This window comes from Sarcophilus harrisii, chromosome 1 (assembly GCF_902635505.1).
Source record: "Sarcophilus harrisii chromosome 1, mSarHar1.11, whole genome shotgun sequence".
Taxonomy (NCBI): Eukaryota; Metazoa; Chordata; class Mammalia; order Dasyuromorphia; family Dasyuridae; genus Sarcophilus; species Sarcophilus harrisii.
The window spans coordinates 596,883,791-596,898,677 of NC_045426.1; the positions used below are offsets into that span (position 1 = coordinate 596,883,791).

Consider the following 14,887-nt stretch of genomic DNA (forward strand, 5'->3'; position numbering starts at 1 on the left):
ATACTATAGTACCATAAGAAATGAAAAAGGTTCCAGAAAAACCTGTGAAGATGTATATTAATCAACTGATGCAGAGGAAAAGTGAGTAGAACAGGAACAGTTGGTGATCAACTGTGGAAGACCTAATTACTCTGAACAGTGTAATGATCTAAGACACTTTAAAATGATCCATGATGAAAAATGTGATCTACTTCCAAAGAAAGAACTTAATGAACTGAATACAGATTGAAATTTTTTTCTTTTGTTTTCTTGCTCTTTCTTTTTTATGTTTGTTTTGTTTTGTTTTGTTTTTTTTGCATGATGACCATATGAAAATATGTTCTGCATGACTTCATATGTATAATTGATACTATATTGTTTCCCTTCCCCGTGTGTAGGGCCAGTTCATTTATGAGGGAGAGAATTTGGAACAATTTAAGGCTTACTTATAAAATCAATATAAGGTTAGAGTGTCATGGAAGGCAAAAAATCTAATGCTATCTTGGATGCATTTAGACAAAGCTGTTCTCTGCTCTGGGGATATACTAATTAGCATGATACCCCTTGGAGACTAACAATAGGTTTAATATTGACAAATAAAAGTATTAAATTCTGAATAATTTTTAAAAATTTTGAAGATCACAAAGGCCATATTATATTAAAAAAGTGGTTGAAGAAACAGGGAATATTTATCCTGGAAAAGAAAAGACTTGAGGGACATGACAACAATATTCAAATTCATAAAAATAAAACAAAACAACAACAACAACAAAAAACTGAGTGAGAGAATAAGATTCATTCTGCTTGGACTATAGATTCTGAATTTTGAACCCTTGCTACAAGTTAGAGAGAGGCTTAATATTAGAAAAAAATTCTAAAACTTAGAATTGGTAGAATATGATAAAACGTTAACTAGTGTCTTTCCTCCTTTCACTAGGTATTCAAGTAAGAAATTGATTTAAATTTTGGTGTTCTGTTTTCACTTTTCAAAACAAATGACAAGATAGTTTTTGGAATCCATTTATACTTTTCAGGATTTTTTAACAAATAACACAATTTTAGGAAATTATATCTTAATTTTATTATTTCTGTAAACATAATTTTAAAAACTCTAAGTAAATTGAATTTTTTTTAATTAAATAACTTTTTATTGACAGAACCCATGTCAGGGTAATTTTTTACATTATCCCTTGCACTCACTTCTGTTCCGATTTTTCCCCTCCCTCCCTCCACCCTCTCCCCAAGATGGCAAGCAGTCCTATACATGTTAAATAGTTGAATTGTTTTTTAAAATGGTATAGCAGAGTGAAAAGGATATTAAACTTAGGAGGAGAAAGATTGAGTTCAAACTCTACCTCTTATAAATCACTTCTCTCTGGCTCTTAGTTTCTTCATCTCTAAAATAAGGCTATTAAGATTTATACTACATCTGTCCCTGTTCTCCAGGAATGCACTGTTGAAAAAAGGAATTTGAAAAGCCTCAAAAAATTAATCAAATTTATTTTATCAATGAGCCAATGCTCCAGAATATCTAAAAAACTGTAGAATCTTTTTTTTTTTTTTTAATCTTTAGATTGTGAACTGAAGTGACCATCACAGGTTAATCTTAACAAAAAAGCACTCTTCCAAAAATCAAAAAATCCCTCTGCCACCTAATATATACATACATACATATTTATACATACATATATATATATACACACACAAATATATACATACAAACGTATATAACATAAGAATATATATATATATATATATATACATCTATATCTATGTATCTATCTATACATATATACTGTTATACACACACACACACACACACACATATATATATATATATATATATATATATATATACACATACTCATACAAACATACATATATCTTCTTTCCTTTTTTTTTAGATACAGAAGTACCAATGAGGTACATATTAACACTAACCACCAAAATACGTCCATGAGATGCTTTGGACTTCTTTTATTGGACCTCTTTTTATAATTACCTTGAAGGGTACAATTCAAAAAGTTTGAAACAGGTGTTTAGAATTTTTTAAAATTTATATGAATCTAATATTGATAATATTTTATTAATATGGCAATACCAGCCATATTTATTTATCCTTTGCCAACTTGAAAATCACTTTAAAATAAAAGGAAAAAATGGTAATTTCTAAGCATTATGAACAGTAGCATTTTTAAAATTATGAACTCCCCTTCCTTCTTTTTTTATATCACTGGGAAACAATATTTGAACATAATTCAATTTAAATCACCTTTTATATAAGAAATATTAAACAGTCCCATACAAATGTAATCATTTTTCAATTATTTATAATTCATTTCAACAAGGAACTGTGGTAAATACTAGACTACCAGGACAGAAAAATGGCATAGTTTATTCCTTCAAAGAACTAGAGCAGTGGGAAGAAATAGTCATATATAAAGCTAACTATAATCAATCAATCAAGACATATTCATTAAGCACACTATGTGTTAGCTGCTAGGTATCCAAGGTAAAAAACAAAAACACTCTTTAGATTCTTTAGCTATACGTGCTAATTACATCTAAAGTCATCTTATTCAAGAGGCCTTTCCTAGTTATTTTGCATCTAAAACTACTCCCAATTTAATTTTTATAAATCTTGTCTTATACATAGTTGTTTTTATATTCTCTTCCCTAACGCACTGTTAGCTCTTGGAGAATTGGGACTGATTTTTTTTATTTGTTTTGTTTTGTTTTTCTTTGATTTTTTGCCCTTATTTTGTACCCCCATCAAAAAACAATAGTTTAGAACATAGCACTTAATAAATACTAATTGACTGATCCTCAGGCACATAAATAAGTAAATACAAACCAATCTTATACAGGATGTAGTAGTAGAGAAAATTAGGAAAGACCTCTAAAAATAGCTTCCAAAAAATCTTGAAGGAAACCAGGAATTATGTTTGGGCTTCTTTAATAAAAATGTGAAAATATTTAATTTTCCAAAGTAAGAAAAACAGAGAGTCATAGATAGGAAGGTGAGATAGATTACTTTCAGGAAGAAATATGAAGAAGGCATCTGAGTTGGAAATCAAAGAAATATTAATAGTAATTGCATTAGTAATAGCTCAATAGTTATAAAGTATACATAAACAAAAACGTACTATATATGTTCATATGTGTTTATATGCAAGTATAATCATAGGGGTATGTCACTTTACATTTATCCATTTATCCATCATAAACTCCTATTTCCCCATTTTACAAGTGAAGAAACTGAGCCTGAGAGAAGTAAAATAATGTTTATAGATAGAGTTGTAAATGGAATGCATTCTAAATATAAAAAGTAGTATACCAGAAGGCAACCTATTTTCAATGTCATTTCAGTTAGTCAAAAACAGTTCATTTAGTGCCTGCCATCTGGTACTGTGCTAAACTCTAGTGATACAAAGAAAGGCAACAGACAGTTCCTGCTTTCAAGGAGCTCACTATATTATATGAAAGTAATTGCATAAACAACATATATATATATATATATATATATATATATATATATATATATATACAAGAAAAATTGGAGTTAATAAACAGAGCACAGACACTAACATACAGGGTGAAAAAGATAGAAGTTGTTTCGAAACTGCAATTGTAATTGAGCTGTAACAATATTTTTCCTCCAGTCCCAAAGTTTGGATGAATTGTTTAAATGAATAGAGTAAAGCTGATTGTATACTTTCCACTAATCTCTTTTTAGAGTCAAAATTTTAGTCTCCACTAGTACTTGCCAGATATAAAAATAGCAATGTGAGTTTGTCAGGTTGTAAATGAACATAAATTAAAGGGATAGAGAAGATTCTTTTTTTTTTTTTGTGGAAAAAAAATAATTTGATAACCCCAAATGTATTACTTTAGTACCTTGGATAATTCTTTGCATATCTACGTGTGTGTGTGTGTGTGTATAAATCTAATTTTTCATATATCTGATTCTTTTAGAGGGAATGAGAATAGGAGGCCAAAGCTTTGGGTGAATAATTATTTGTCATAATTTAATGCTCAAAAATATACTAGTTAGATGGAGACATATTGCAATTCAGATTCATTCTTTCATTGTTTTTCCTTTTCCAAAATACTTACTGGTATAGACAAGTTGAAAGCCTTCATCAGTACCTTCTGAATCAGAATTAAATTCTAACCACAGCTGATTTGAGGTACTACTAAGTGTCAATCCTCTCATCGATGCACCGGTAAAAGCACCCAGGAGGTGAGTTGTTTTATCTTTTCCATCATATATCTGTAAAATACATACATATATACTGAAAATTAGAGTGAGAAATTATAAACACAAAACACATTTTTCATATCCTTTAAGAAGGTAATATCATCAAAATGTTAAGTTTTCCCTAAAGCAAATTGCTTTGCTGTCATTTTTCTTTTAAAGTGCATCTAAAATACATTCTAGGTTTTAGGTTTTCATTTTGTTTTGAATGTCAGAACATCCAGTGTTATTTGGATGTATATTTATTAGGTGTAATTTAAAAATTCCAAATTTAGAGTGGACAATAATATTTAAAACCTTAATTCAGTCCACTAACAAGTATTAATGTTTATTAGATTTTGTTCTTCTCTGGAGTGATTTCCTGACAGTAATTTGGAGAATACAACAGCATTTTGTGGCCACTAGGCTATCCTAGAATATAATAATGAACTAATTCCTAATATTTGAAGAGAGTAGTTTGGACATGAAATAACCTGAAATAATGGGGAAAATAACAAATGTATTAACCAGTCATAGCGTTTTATTAAGCACTTAAAATATAAAATTTTCAGTATTTGACATATATTAAGTTATTGTCATTATTCTTAAAATAAACTGTGAAAATATGACCATGGTAGTTTCATGTTTTGGACATACCATACTTCAAAAGATATCTTTTTTAAACAAAAATATAATATAATCTTAATTCAGAAAGAGAAATATATTGCCTTTGAAAAACCACCAATGTAGTGTGTATGAATCTAAAATCTACAAGGCACTTATGTCTATGATAATATAAATGACTATGATTATTGATAACAATGTATATATAATTTATATGGGCTGATTCACTGAGAAGTGCAAACCATTTAAATAAAGACTCATTCAGTTCAATTCACGAGAAAGTCTATTACAGGTTTAGTTAAAGATGGTTAATATTTTTTTTGGTCCTATTATTTTTTCGATGGTTAAAGATTCATTGACAAAAAAATAGATTTATTCTTGGTTAAATGTGTTCTGATATTATAAGTTTAAGTTTATGCATGATCTCTAGGAATGGCCTTCAAAAGCTTCCAAGTAAGGAGGGAAAAAATTTAAACTGAACAAAAAAAAGATATACTATTCTACAGTACCAGGGAAAGTGGTGGAAATATTTCCATCTTCCACAAAGAAGTTTCTGCTATACTTGTGAAGTAACAAAATGTAATGGAAAGAACCTTATATTTGTCATCAGAAGTATTCAACTTAGTACTTATAATATCTTGAGCTCTGTAAAGAGAACAGAATTTCAGAATTGAAAGAGACTTCAGGTACATCTGTTTGAAGAAGTTAATTTCCATCTCTTTCTCTAGATCTACTATTCCTAATCTATAACATGAGGGGTTGAATTAGATTACATTAAAAGTTTCTTTCAATTCTAAAATCCTACTAAACTGTAAATATTTTAATAAATTCTTTTTTTTTTTTTTTTTTTTTATTTAATAGCCTTTAATTTACAGGATATATACATGGGTAACTTTACAGCATTAACAATTGCCAAACCTCTTGTTCCAATTTTTCACCTCTTACCCCCCCACCCCTCCCTAAATGGCAGGATGACCAGTAGATGTTAAATATATTAAATATAACTTAGATACACAATAAGTATACATGACAAAACATTATTTTGCTGTACAAAAAGAATCAGACTCTGAATTATTGTACAATTAGCTTTGAAGGAAATCAAAGATGCAGGTGTGCATAAATATAGGGACCTGGGAATTCAATGTAATGGTTTTAGTCATCTCCCAGAGTTCTTTTCTGGGTATAGTTAGTTCAGTTCATTACTGCTCCATTAGAAATGATTTGGTTGATCTTGTTGCTGAGGATGGCCTGATCCATCAGGACTAGTCATCATCTAGTATTGTTGTTTAAGTATATAATGATCTCCTGGTCCTGCTCATTTCACTCAGCATCAGTTCGTGTAAGTCTCTCCAGGCCTTTCTGAAATCATCCTGTTGGTCATTTCTTACAGAACAGTAATATTCCATAATTTTCATATACCACAATTTATCAGCCATTCTCCAACTGATGGACATCCATTCAGTTTCCAGTTTCTAGCCACTACAAAAAGGGGCTGCCACAACATTCGTGCACATACTGGTCCCTTTCCCTTCTTTATAATCTCTTTGGGATATAATCCCAGTGAACACTCTTTGGATCAAAGGTATACACAGTTTGATAACTTTTTGAGCATAGTTCCAAACTACTCTCCAAAATGGTTGGATTCGTTCACAACTCCACCAACAATGAATCAATGTCCAGTTTTACATCCCTCCAACAATCATCATTATTTTTTCCTGTCATCTTAGCCAATCGACAGGTGTGTAGTGGTATCTTAGAGTTGTCTTAATTTGCATTTCTCTGATTAATAATGACTTGGAGCATCTTTTCATAGACTAGAAATAGTTTCAATTTCTTCATCTGAAATTGTCTGTTCATATCCTTTGACCATTTTCAATTGGAGAATGGCTTGATTTTTTATAAATTAGAGTTAATTCTTATATATTTTGGAAATGAGCCTTTATCAGAACCTTTGACTGTAAAAATATTTTCCCAGTTTATTGCTTCCCTTCTAATCTTGTCTGCATTAGTTTTGTTGTACAAAAGCTTTTCAGTTTGTATAATCAAAATTTTTCTATTTTGTGATCAGTAATGATCTCTAGTTCTGCTTTGGTCATAAAAACCTTCCCCTTCCACAGGTCTGAGAGGTAAACTATCCTATGTTCCTCTAATTTATTAATAATTTCATTCTTTATCTAGGTCATGAACCCATTTTGACCTTATCTTGGTATACAGCGTTAAGTATGGATCAATGCCTAGTTTCTGCCATATTAGTTTCCAATTTTCCCAGCAATTTTTATCAAACAGTAAGTTCTATCCCAAAAGCTGGGATCTTTGGGTTTGTCCAAAGACTAGGTTGCTATATTTGTTGACTGTTTTATCCTTGAACCTAATCTTTTCCACTGATCAACTAATCTATTCCTTAGCCAATACCAAATAGTTTTGGTAACTGCTGCTCTATAGTATAGTTTTAGATCTTTTAGCTAAGCCACCATCATTTGATTTTTTTCATTAATTCCCTTGAAATTCTTGACCTTTTGTTTTCCATATGAACTTTGTTTTTATTTTTCTAGGTCATTAAAATAGTTTTTGGGACTCTGATTGGTATAGCCTAAATAAATAGATTAGTTTAGGTAATATTGTCATCTTTATTATATTTTCTATCCAAGAGCATTTAATATTTTCAATTGGTTAGATCAGACTTAATTTGTGAAAAGTGGTCTGTAATTTTGCTCATAAAGTTTCTGATTTTCCCTTGGCAGATAGATTCTAAATATTTTATATTATCAGTAGTTACTTTAAATGGAATTTCTCTTTGTAACTCTGACTGTTGGATTTTTAGTGATATATAAGAATGCTGATGACTTATGTGGGTTTATTTTATAACCAGCACTTTTTGCTAAAGTTGTGGATTATTTCTAATAACTTTTGAGAATCTCTGGGGTTCTTAAGTATACCATCATGTCATCGGCAAGAGTGATAATTTGGCTTCCTATTGCCTATTCTTATTCCTTTAATCTCTTTCTCAGCTCTTATTGCTATAGCTAGCGTTTCTAATACAATATTAAATAGTAACGGTGATGTGGCAACCTTGTTTCCTCCAGATCTTATTGGAATGGTTTATTTGTCTCCATTACATATGATGCTTACTGATGGTTTAAATGTCTGCTGATTATTTTAAGGAAAAGTCCATTTTATTCCTATACTCTCAAGTGTTTTTAATAGGAATGGATGTTGGATTTTATCAAATGCTTTTCTGCATCTATTGAGATGATCATATGGTTTTGTTAATTTGGTTATTGACATGGCCAATTATATTGATAGTTTTTCCTAATATTGAACCAACCCATTCCTGGTATAAATCCTACTTGATCATAGTGTATTATCTTGGAGATTGATTTTCTAGTCTTTTTGCTAATATCTTATTTAAGATTTTACATCAATATTCATAGGGAGATTGGTCTATAATTTTCTTTCTCTGTTTTTCAGCCTACCTGGTTTAGGTATCAGTACCATGTCTGTGTCATAGAAGGAATTTGGTGGGACTCCTTCATTCCCTATTTTATCAAATAATTTATATAGCATTGGGCCAATTGTTCTTTAAATGTTTGGTAAAAATTCACATTAATCCATCTGGTCCTGGGGATTTTTCTTAGGGAGTTGTTTAATTCCTGTTCTATTTCTTTTTCTGAAATGGGACTATTCAACAATTTACTTCTTCCTCTGTTAGTCTGGGAAGTCTGTATTTTTGGAGGTAGTCATCCATTTCACTTAGGTTATCAAATTTATTGGCATAAAGTTGAGCAAAATAACTCCTATTATTTCTCTAATTTCCTCTTCATTGGTGGAAAGTTCTCCCCTTTTTCATTTTTAAGACTACTAATTTCATTTTCCTCCCTCCTTTTTCTAATCAGATTTACCAAAGGCTTATCTATTTTATTGGCTTTTTCATAGAACCAACTCTTAGTTTTATTAATTAGTTCAATAGTTTTTTACTTTCAATATTTTTAATTTCTCCTTTTAATTTTAAATTTCCAATTTAGTATTTGATTGGGGTTTTTAATTTGGTCTTTTTTAGTTTTTAGTTGCAAGCCCAATTCATTAATCTTTTCTTTCTCTGTTTTATTCAAGTAAGCCTCTAAGGATATAAAATTCCTCTTATTACCGCTTTGGCTGCATCCACAAATTTTGGTATGATGTCTCATCATTGTCATTATCTTGAGTGAAATTATTAATTGTATCTATAATTTGCTGCTTCACCCAATCATTCTTTAAAGAGAGATTGTTTAGTTTCCAATTACTTTTTGGTCTATTTCCTCCTAACTTTTTGTTGAATGTAGTTTTTATTGCATCATGATCTGAAAAGAAAGCATTTACTATTTCTGCTTTCTTGCATTTATATTTTAATAAATTCTCAATGATAATGATAATTTAAGTCTTAATGATAGATAATAAAAACCCCATTAAAAAATTAACACTGGAATAGATGATATGTAAACCTCATTTTAATAAATATTAATAAATGTATATGAATATGAACTAGCAGTTATATTCCATACCTTTTATTTATTCATTTGTTTATATAATCCTACTATTTGCTTATTTAGCTCATGTCATAACTATATGATTTCACTATTTTGGTCATTCCCTCCAATTATATCTAATACAATTCACTTCAAAATATTTATTAGCTCTTCCACCTCCATGGTTTAACAAACATTTTCTGAGATTTGCTATGACAAAAACAAACAAAATCAAAGCAAAATAAAACAAAAGAAACAAACAAACAAACAAAAAAACAGCCTATGGACATTTTAGTGATCATCCTCTACAATTTCTTTGCTCTGCCTCAGGTGAAAATTTAAGGGATTCAAATTATTTTAAGTATCTTTTTGTTTTTAAATGCAACTGAGCTTCAAAACATTTCTGTCATTAGCCTAAAAGTAATTATCTTTTTAAAATTCATGTGGCACCTCATTAATAAATATAGTACTTGTGAAAGCTAATAGCACTTCAAAAAATATTGAATTTTCACTCCACAAGCAGCTTCCTATACCTTTAGGTTCAACTAGATTCTTTCACATAAATTCTTAGTTTCCCCAGGCTTTATTTTTAGCTTAAAGTTCAATCTCTGAATGTATAAATGTATCTAATACTTTAAGACTTCCTCTAAGAAATGCCTTTTGGTAATATGCTGGGCTTAGTCTATAATACTGCTGCTAAGGGGGTGTGTGCATAGATTGTTTGAGTTTCTAAGTTCTGAGATGCTAAGTGCTAATATAATGGTGCCCTAAAGTAAGGACTTACCAAGTTGCCTGTAAAGAGGCAACCCAGATCAGAAATGAAGTGGGTCAACAATTCCATGTCAATATTGAGAGAGATCAGGTTCCTGACTGTTCATTTTACTTCCAACTTGGGCAAAATTTTAAGAATCATTTTAAAAACAGAAAAGATGAGCAAAAAACAAGCAAACAAACTAAAAGAAAATAAGCAAAACCCTTCTTTCTGGGAGAAGTCTTTTTGTTTCATAAACAAACTGTTTTTCATGAATATGAAAATGTTCTTTGCCAACAATTTAAATAAGTGAGAATAAAAAATTTATGGTATTCTTTTAATGAATAAATGAAAGGAAAATGAATCTGCATATTTTAGTTTTTATATAGGAAATGACTGATTTCCTTAGCTTCATTTTTACTTCAGTAGTCTTGAAATACACTTTCAAGACTTATTTAACTTAAAAAAATTTTTTTTGGAATTTCCAAATTATTTAGAGAGTTCCCAGGGAACCCACATAAGTGTCTGTGATTTTTTTTCTCCTTTTCCTCATTACTACATTGTTTTTGTTGTTGTTGTTGCTTGTGTGTGTGTGTGTGTGTGTGTGTGTGTATTCAAAATTTCGTTCTTTAGAACTTCCTATCCCATTTGTCCAGAATCCCTCTATTGAATTTTATTCCAAGGAATCCTATTTATTCTATACTGGAAAATATACTTTGAAAAATATGCATTGAGTACAATGCATTATAATATGTTCTAGAAAGGAAGAGAGAAGATAAAAAAAAAATTGGCTCTTTCCTTTAAGAAGCTTACATTCTACAGTTCTTCCATTAACTAAAATACATATCAGAAAATCCCCAGTTCTTATTTCCTTTTCTATTACAAATTATTATCTCATAATTTGTATTCTTTTCAAAGTCTCCATTATTTCGCATTACAGTATCAATTTCTTTTCTGTTGCTGAATATCAGATCCAGAATTAAAATTGCAATGGATCAAGGGAAGAAATTATCAGCTGCATGTATTTTGTAAGAAAGAGACTCCTGTTAAATATCCTATTTTTGCGCTCAACCTTGACTACTATATCTTGAGGTAGTTTTATGAATCTATTTTTTCAAACTTCTCATCTGTTTCCTTTCTCTGTCCAGGTGGTTTACAATGTTTTTAAGTGACAAAATCACTTCTGTTTTTTTTTTTTTTTTTAATTTGTTGGTCTTTACCCAAATTCTCTTTTTCATACTTCTCTCCTTTGGTTTCTGAATTCCCTTACATGATATATTTAAAATATATAATTTTCAATTTTATCATACCCTCTGTCTTTTAGATATTTTATTTCTTTTGAATGATGCATTCCACAAAGTCTCAGTGAGTGTGAGGTCAGTTTTTTGTTTGTTTGTTTGTTTGTTTGTTTTTGAGTTATGATCTTTAGTTCACCTGGATTACTGAAATCAAGTCTAACCAAAGTAGAAGAGAATATAGATTTAGATAATATAATCTTATTCTGTAATAACAAAGGGATAGTTTAGAAGACCAGGGAAGGGATAATCCCACTATAGACTGCTTTAGTCAGAAAAAAATCTGAAATATTTTGCTCAGTTCTTAGTTTCACTTAAAAAAAAACAAATATAATAAATCAAAGATAAATTAAGATGAGGATGGGTACAAAGATTATTTCAAATGAAGATTAATTGACACAAGATCTTTATTCTGGAGAAGAGAAACTTTAGCTGGTGATACATCTGAATGGTGGCATATGGCAGTAAACTTGAATTTATCTTGTTTTATTCCAAAGAATAGAAGTAGAAATACTGAATAGAAGATGTAGAAAAGACATACTTAAGCTTGATGCCAGGGACAAACAACAACAGAAGAAGAAGAAACAATAACTTCAATTTCCTAACAATTGGAGTTGATGTAAACTGAGATCTTTTGGGGGAAAATGATGTAATATTTGGGGGGACAGATATAAACTGTATCCCCTTTGGGGAGACTCTCAAACCCTGAGAAAAGCATATCATTCCCAGACAAGCCCTTCCCAAGTTAAATGGTTTCATTCAATCAGAGATCTTTGTCAATCACCCTTTATTGAAAATGAGGTCTTTTGGGGGTGTGCCAGATCCCCTTCAGGAAGTTCCAAGATCCTGGGAAAAGTTTTCAAACTCCCAGTTAAGTGATTTTATTCAATTGGAGATCTCTGTCTAAATCTTCTATTGATTAGCTCATATAGCTCCCAGCCTCAGGTCAAAATTTACCCACATAACCAAAGGGTCTGTTAACCCACTTTTGCCAAATTCCTAATGAGAAGTTTGGCCTACTAAGAAAGCTTCCCTCTTAGTAAATAATAAAATTCCTTTTTCTTGCTGCACAGATTTCTGGTTTGCAAATTTTTTTGCAGGTTCCCCTTGGACCTGCACTGACCAGAGGAGATTCCCCACCTCAATTCTCACACCTCTTCACTACCACTAACCTCATCAGAGTCATCCTAAAGTATCCTGGGATGTCACTAGTCCCCTACCTCTACTCCAAGATATAGCTGATTCCTCATAACCTGATATCTTCAAGTGAAGGTTGCATGACTGGCATTTTATAGAAGGATTCTTGTTCAGGTAAATGTTGAAGACATATGGCCTCTGAACTTCCTCTTAATTTTGAAAATCTGTGATATGCTTCAAAGCGATTTTTTAAAAATCACATATGGTTAACCAAGTTTATGTTTAACTTTTCAAAGACAGAACTAAGAGGAAAAAAATAAACAATGCAAGAAATATTTACAACATTGCATGAAACTACTCATTTTAGAGAAGCTAATTAGAACCTTCCTCATATTTTTTTTTAACAAAAAGAGAAAATGAAATAACATTGTGACCTCTGATTATGCAGAGAGAAATATTAATAAAAATGTATACATACACAGCAAGTAGTTATTTAGCAGCCATTTTATGTTCTTTAAAAAAACAAAAAAAACAAGAGAAAAGTATAAAGACAATGAATATGTATCCTATGTCAATTTTATTTTGATTAACACTCTCATTGTAATCAGTAGATCAGACCTCCCAGTTCTATTATTATTTTTGTCCCAGCAACAAATATTTTAAAGGAATAGAAAGTAGACCATGAATATGGTTATAAGCATGTTATAATTTGTTAGTTTTTAATAATTATATTCTTTCAAATAATGTCAAAAATGCCAACAAAACTTAGGATTTGCTTATTTCACTTTTTCTGCTCCTAAAATTTAATGCTTACTGAGAATGGGAGGTTAGACAGGAGAAATTATTTTGGAATAGTATAAAAACAGGTATTTCAAGAGAATAATTTTAGAGAATTGGGATGCCAGAGAAAGATGTGAGAGTTTCATATGAAGTGAATTTTTCTCTAGTGAATGAGAACTTAGAAACATATTCTGATTGATTTTCCTTTTTTTTTTCTTTTCTTGATCAGTTTTCCCATTTCTCCCTAACTGGAAAAATAAACCCACCAAAACAAAATATTTATCCATTTCTGGATCTTGAACATATGAGTTGAAAGTTGAGGTAGCTTAGCTTTGAAAAGTTTTAAGTCATTTTTAACTAAAGAATTTGTTGTTGTTGCTGTTCATTGGTTTTCAGTCAGGTCTAACTCCTCTTGACCCCATTTGAGATTTTCTTGTCACAGATACTGGAATGGTCTCTCATTTCCTTCTCCAGCTTTTTTTGCAAATGAGGAACTGAAACAAAGTTAAGTGAATTGCCCAGTTTCACACTCCTAGTTAGTGTCTAAACCCAATTTTGAATTCAGATCTTCCAGATTCCAGAGCCACTGGTCTATCTACTTTGCTATCTAGCTATCCAATAGAAGGATGAGGACCACTTAATTCATTTCAGATAGTTCTAATGATTGAATTCAACTGTCTTTCTCTTCCCTATCTTCTTTTCTCATTTCCTCATTCCATATCTCTTTGTTCCCCTTAACTTTTTATTTTTTAACTCTTTTTTTCTCTCTTTGATTTATAGGCACTGCTTTAAATATTTTACTATAACTTTCATGTGCTCCTGGTTTTGTATGAGAAAGTTTTCAATGAGTGAACATATTTTTATTCTTTTCCCCCAGAAAATAGAAAATAACCCTTGACCATACATGTTATAGATAATAATGGAACATTATCATTTTATGACCCTAATACTTATCACAATGCCTAGCACATAATAATTGCTTAAAACATGTTTATTGGCTGATTATGGATCATAGAACAAATCATCAATAATGAAAAATCCTTTATTTTCCCTCTTCCCTCATTCTGATTGCTGGCTATTTATGATTTGTTGGGGAAAAAATACAACAAAGATTCACTCAAGATTGCTCATTCATGCAATATAATAGAGATTTGATAGATTCTATATGAAAGCAAATAATGTTGGCAGTACCAAAGAAAAGCATGGGTACTGTCCGGCATTTCCTTTGAAGGGAGAGGTAAAGACATTTATATCACATCCATTCTGAAATAATAAATCAGAAGTTCAGAATGTTTATTTGATAATACCTCATTTATTTGCATTTCTTTACTGATTAATAATTTAATCTCTCTGTTTACTAAGATAAATTAATTCTTGCTAATTGTATGTTATTAGTAATGGGATAAATAAGTAAATGACTATCTATTTTGATTTTGCAGGCAATTAAATGTTATTGCATGAAAGAATGTAAAAAAAACTGATATGTCAGTGATTTTAACTTAGATCTTCAGTGACAAACTAATAGTATGTTTTGGATCAATTTTTATAGAAGTATAATAAGAGTAAAAAAAAAAGAAACATA

At 30.4% G+C, this 14,887-nt stretch overlaps 1 protein-coding gene across 2 annotated transcripts in view; it reads right to left on the reverse strand.

Annotated features, from left to right (window-relative positions):
• The window catches only part of CSMD3 (CUB and Sushi multiple domains 3), a 1,575,929-nt gene that overhangs the window by 428,219 nt on the left and 1,132,823 nt on the right, over positions 1–14,887 (reverse strand). For both annotated transcript variants that reach the window (XM_031954893.1, XM_031954946.1), the window contains one exon: positions 4,096–4,252. In XM_031954893.1, the coding sequence (XP_031810753.1) occupies positions 4,096–4,252 (157 nt within the window). The remainder of the gene's footprint in view (positions 1–4,095; positions 4,253–14,887) is intronic.